The sequence below is a fragment of the Cicer arietinum genome, chromosome 7 (genome assembly GCF_000331145.2).
Source record: "Cicer arietinum cultivar CDC Frontier isolate Library 1 chromosome 7, Cicar.CDCFrontier_v2.0, whole genome shotgun sequence".
Classification (NCBI taxonomy): domain Eukaryota; kingdom Viridiplantae; phylum Streptophyta; class Magnoliopsida; order Fabales; family Fabaceae; genus Cicer; species Cicer arietinum.
Genome location: NC_021166.2, coordinates 57,354,516 through 57,360,693, shown reverse-complemented (window position 1 = coordinate 57,360,693; position 6,178 = coordinate 57,354,516). Strand labels below are relative to the sequence as shown.

Genomic DNA, 6,178 nt, shown 5'->3' with positions numbered 1-6,178 from the left:
ATATTGGGCATGTTTCTTTCAGAATAACATCTGTTTGTTTGGAAACCAAAATTGGGGGATGCCTCCAAGAAATATAAATGAATAACTCTTTTTACTTCTGTACATAGATGGTAATTGATTATAGAGCTATACGAGGTTCTTTTCTCTTACATCCACATGATATTAGACAATAGCGTTTAATGCAGGAGTATCTAAGAGAAGTTTGGTATAATGTTTCAATTGAATGATGCAACTGCTCATTTATGGAAGTTGGTAAAACTTTTTACTTAGGCATCTTAGATTCACACAAGATACTTGCCATCTGTGGGATTGTTTGTTTGGCATGTATCTTGAATGACAAATCTTGTTACCGAGTACCAAAAACAAGCATCTAGCTCAGTCATTTAGCTTATCAGGGAATCCTAAACATCTGAATGAAGTGTTGCTGAATATGTTACTGTTTTTTGGTCTTTCTTTGTCATCCTTTTTTCCCTAACCTTTTAGTAGCCTAATATATCCTGATTAATGCTCAAGGTCATCTTTAACATTATTATAATTGCAACTTGTGCTCTGAAGACTAGATTTCTTGTGGTTGTCTAAATCAGTGCAGCCTATCAAGACTGAAGTTGAATGTTTCAAATTTTCAATCCTCTGTTGGGAAATCCCAGCTGATTGTTTGTAAGGGATGTAAATTAATGATTAGTTTGCTTTTGAAAATGAATTTTGCTTTGCATTCACTTGCCTGCTCTAGAAGAAGTTACTATATTGGACTAACTTTTTTAGAGACTTTGCTGAATATTTGAAATGCAGACAATATTTGTGGTTGATCTTATTTTTCTGAAAGGGATAGGAAATCTTAACTTTATATGCAATTAGCTTACTTGTATATATTGCCTTATTGTATCCTTTTATTTCCTTATAGGGAAAGTGATACGGACAGAGATGGGAAGGTCAGTTTTAAAGAATTCTTTTATGGCCTTTTTGATTCGGTAAGATACTATGATGCGGAGAGTTACAATGATCTACATCAATCTGATGACTCAACGGATGCTTCAGCCAGAGCTTTGTTTTCTCAGCTTGACAAAGATCACGACGGGTATTCACCATCTTTTTTTATTCTTTTTCTTTTCCCACAATTATTCTACATGATTGGAATCAATATTGTAGTTTCCTTATAGTATACTATAATTTACTTTTGGGTTTTCATTTTGAATCTGTGCAGGTCTTTGTCAGATAATGAGCTGCTGCCTATAATTGGGAAATTGCATCCATCTGGGCATTATTATGCAAAGAAACAAGCAGAATATTTAATTTCATTGGTATAGAATTTGAACATTACAATTAAAACTCTAATTGTTGACAAAGGTGTCACATTGCAATTCATATTTTGCAATGTAGATGGCTAAAATAGCTCAACAGGCACTGCAACATCTGTTGGATAACAATAACATCATACATTAGTTTCCTTATTAACCTTTCTTTCTATAATGTTATGGCAGGCGGAAGTTGACAAAGATGGGCGCCTCAATTTGACTGAGATGATTGAGAATGCATATATATTCTATGATGTTATTTTCTACGATGATGAAGTTGAATATGACGATTCCCCTGACGAGTTCTTTTAAGTTTATGTTAGGTAAGCACAGTTATTTTGTTGTCTATTTAAACCTACATTCAGTGATGATTTTTCGATGTAATATTTTGTGATCATCAATTGCAGGATGCACATAAAAGTTTGGGGCAATATCACAGACAAAGAGTCAATATTTGAAGAACATAAACAGAGTTATAAATTTACATAGCAAGTTAAATACAAAATATTAAAATTATACAGATGAGCAGAAAAAAAATCGGCTACGGTTTCTGTTTTTGTTTAATAGAAGGTAAATTTTAGGTTGTGTTTGAAAAATTGTAGATAAGATATCTAGAATTTTTCAAATGCAACCTAGACCTCATCTTTTAGTAGAAAGATAGTTCCGACTGCTATATAAGACTCTTGAATGATGTACACGGTGACCTTGCCACGTTGATATCTGATTTGTGAATTGTAATAATTTTACTTTTTATATATCATCACAGTTATAGTTGAAATGAATTAATTTTGCTTTATATATAATCACAGTTGCACGAGATGCAGGTTACATATCTTTAAATGAATATATAACTCACCCGAAGTAATTTTTCAAAATTGGAAGAAAATAGAATAATGGGACTGTGGGAGAGAAAAAAAGTCAGCCTTTTCTAATTTTAAGAATTAATTTCAGTTTTTAGCTCACTATATTCTTAGATATATTTTCTCTATTTTTAATTATAAAATTCATTTTCCATTATTTTTTGTTTAATATAAATAAAAATTAATTAAAAAATAATATTTTATCTTTAATTTTCAATCAAATAATAAATTTTTTAAACTTGTTTTTACTAATATATTTTGAAATGAAATAATAGACATTAACAAATTTTATAAAAAAATATCCACGATCCATTTATCAGTAAAAAATATAAACATCTGTTTCTGTTATGTAAAAGTAATATTTTTTTTTTGACAAAGTTTTACTACAACTATTTGTTTTAATATTATAAAATATATTGAAGAGTGTTATAATAAATAATAGATAAAGTACATACTTAGATTCACCAATTCAAATAGAAGATATTCACTTTAAACCTTGAACTGCTTAAGCTAGTAGGTCTTTGAGTCCAGAAATGTAGTAGACCACAGAGTTAACTTTTTATTGACGAATGAATCATACCACTAAAAAGGGTTATGTTCAATGTATTTGACGACACCGACCTCCTAAAATGCCATGCTTTCCAAATTATTTTTTTTAATTACTCTCTCCTTTAAAATATAAATAAAAAAAAGTGAATGTATTTAGTTAATTTTATATTTTGGGTTGATATAAGATATTTCCTTTTTATTTATATTTTGAATGATTTAAGACTAAACACTTTCACATTTTTAATTATATTTTAAGCCAAAAATATTAATGTTTAATAACAATTTAATTTCTCTAATAAGACAACACAAAACATTACTAAATAGACCACTTCAATAACTTTATATTATTATATTTTAATAATATTTATTTATTTTAATATTTTTATGATTTATTGTATGAAATTCAAGTAAAGTAAAAAAGAAGATTGTACTTCTATTGTCAGAAAATGTAAAATTATTATCCACAACAGATGTGCATATTTAACTTTTGCTAAATAGGTGAATCACATGCAATTGTGATTGTCTTTGGTTCGGTTGTGAAGACCGGTAGTACAATTGTTTGACTAATATCAAGCGACCATGTCAATTGTTTGACAAATATCAAAAGGACATGGAAAGTGTGACAGCTCTTTAGCACTATTGGTTCTGTATTCAATTAGAAGAAGAAGAAAAACAATAATTATACATTTTAAAAAAATATTGATTAATTGTATTTAATTTTGTTATGTTGTAAAAAATTAAATTTTTTATACTATCAATACTTTTCATTTAATTTTGTATCAGAAATTGTTATATTAAAAAATATTTCAATAAATAGTTGTTGGTAAAATTAACCTAGTGTAAAACTAACCTTAAGACTGTCAATTGTCGGTTTCTTAATTTTTTTTAATAATATTTATTAATTCAGCGCAATCTATTTTTTATTTTATTTTAAACATAATTAATATTTTTTATTTATAATATTATGTTTTAGTATATTATTATACATCATATATGCTTATGTTTTTTTATACTATAATATGTTATTTAACATAATATAAATTTATAATTATATATTTAATAAAATTGGATGAAAAAAACTTCAATCCAAATAACATTATTTAGATCGGAGAATATCTTTTAGAAGAAATCATCCAAACTAAACTAAATTCACTTGTTATTTTCAATCTGGTCAAGTGGTTTTTTTTACATCAAAACTGATTAAAAAAATTGTACTACAGGCTCTTACGTTAAGGTGTGGTTAGATTTTTATCAATTAACTAATTTTTTACCGACGTACAATTAGTTTTTTGACCGGACTAGCGTATAAAACATTAAAATAAGGTAAATATATAACATAATCACAAAAATTAGTATTCACAAATAATAAATATTTAAAACTAATTGTAACACCGCTAGAACTTATCACTTTGATGCACTCCATCTCGGTTATAGCAATCCCTGTTCCGTCTATTATATTTTTATACTATGGATAGTGATAGATTTTGAAGTAAAATATTGTAAAGTTTAAATTTTAAAAATTTAAATAGATAATTTAATGAAAATCTACATATATAAATATATCAATTTATATGATGTAATTCACCCGATGTATGTCATCTGGTTAGATTAATACATATAATAAAAAAAGATGCACATATAACATGTCACCTTATACATTAGATTCAAATATACATCTCAATAACAATAAATCAACAATCACAATTCAACTTATAAAATACACCGATTATAGAATTTACAATTATAACAACATGCACTACAATATTTATATTAATTAAGATATCTATTAACATATGTATGTCTAGTCATAATTTATCACAATTCGATTAACATGTATCAAACCACACAAATCACAATTATCTTATAGACTTATATAATTTGATTTTTACAATCATATCACATTTAATAGTTATTTTATTTTTAATATAAATATTTTTTTATATAAATATTTTTTCTTGTAAAAAATATTACATGTCAAATCACTAACTATCATATTATATTCATCCACGTAGAGTAATTTGAAATTGAAATAGTAAATTAATTAATGGAAGGAGAAAAAACATTTCACTATCACTTTCTTTAATTTTTCAAACACATATTCTCTCATTTCTCTCCAAACTCACACATTCTTCTTTATTTTTGAGCAACTTAGAAGCCTCTAAACACAAAACTGTCAACTACAAAGTTATTTCACTATTAGAGATGATTGCAAATAAATAAAGATCATTAGTTGAGGTAGTCATTTCTCCCCTCTTTTCTCTCAAACCTGTAAGCATGCATATATATAGGGGGAAAATTAATGTTTATTTTATATGTTTTAAGCTTTAATCTTGTTTGGTTATCACTACTATGGTTGTTATTAATGTTTAGAAAATTAAGGGAACCATTTTCATATGTAAGCATGCATATATAGGGGGAAAATTTATTTTTTATTTTATATGTTTTTAGCTTTAATCTTGCTTGTATATCACGACTATGGTTGCTATTAATGTTTAGAAAATTAAAAGAAACATTTTTAACTTTTTTTTCTTCTAAAAATAAAAAACCTAAGTAAGAGAGTAAAATGAAAAGTTTTTATTTATTTATTTATTTTATTTTATTTTATTTTATTTTATTTTTTTTACTTTTGTGCTTTGTTAATATTGAAATTAGAGGAATTAGTAACTTGAATAACCTAGAGTGAAACCAAACCCCCAAAAAATTTACTAAGACCAAATTTAGTGTGTCATAATATTAAAGCTTAATTTTAGTATGTGTTTGAGTAATATAATAGATTTTTTTCAAATAAATGAGTTTGAACTTACAATAGAAATTTTATTAGAGTCGTTTAAGTCAATAAAGTTAAGAAGACTTTTGTAAATATGTTTGGTTATAATATTTATTTATTAAAATGACAACTAGATATTAAGGTGTGTGGGAATCAAAGTGATGTATCATTTAAAAAAAACTCAAACTTGTAAAATGAGGATTTTAAAGTAAGAGAAAGATTGATAGAAAGAAATTGATTAGTTTTATTGAGTAATGCAACCTTGAAGTAAAATTTATAATTCTCTATGTTTATATGCAGTTAGCTCATTGAATCTCGAAAATGAATCGAGATTGTTGACACTGAAATTGCGGTGGCAAGAACTTTGAATATTTTATGTTTGTTGTGTTAATTTTTTTAAAGAAACTAGTAAAATATTTGTGCATTCGCACGGGTGGCGCATGTTTATATTCATTTTAAGATTGTTATTCATTGTCAATGTAATATTTGAACTTTAGGAAAATATACTCATTTAGCATTATAATAAATATGCATAATTACTCATGCGGTCCCTTAAATTAATTTCAGATAACAATTTAGTATTTTATTCTTTTTTCTTTCTGATTTGGTTATTTATTTAATTTTAAGTAAACAATTTAATCTTTTATGTTTTAAAATGTTAACAATGTTATCCCTTTTTACAAAAATTTGATCAAAATTTTCAAACAAAA

General features: G+C 25.9%; 1 protein-coding gene across 2 annotated transcripts in view; it reads left to right on the top strand.

Moving 5' to 3' along the window:
- The window catches only part of LOC101501961 (uncharacterized), a 60,435-nt gene extending 58,361 nt beyond the window's left edge, over nucleotides 1–2,074 (top strand). For both annotated transcript variants that reach the window (XM_073363349.1, XM_004510392.4), the window contains exons 4-7: nucleotides 902–1,075; nucleotides 1,202–1,298; nucleotides 1,479–1,615; nucleotides 1,700–2,074. In XM_073363349.1, the coding sequence (XP_073219450.1) occupies nucleotides 902–1,075; nucleotides 1,202–1,298; nucleotides 1,479–1,604 (397 nt within the window). In that variant the 3' untranslated portion in view covers nucleotides 1,605–1,615; nucleotides 1,700–2,074. The remainder of the gene's footprint in view (nucleotides 1–901; nucleotides 1,076–1,201; nucleotides 1,299–1,478; nucleotides 1,616–1,699) is intronic.
- The last annotated feature ends 4,104 nt before the right edge of the window (nucleotides 2,075–6,178 follow it).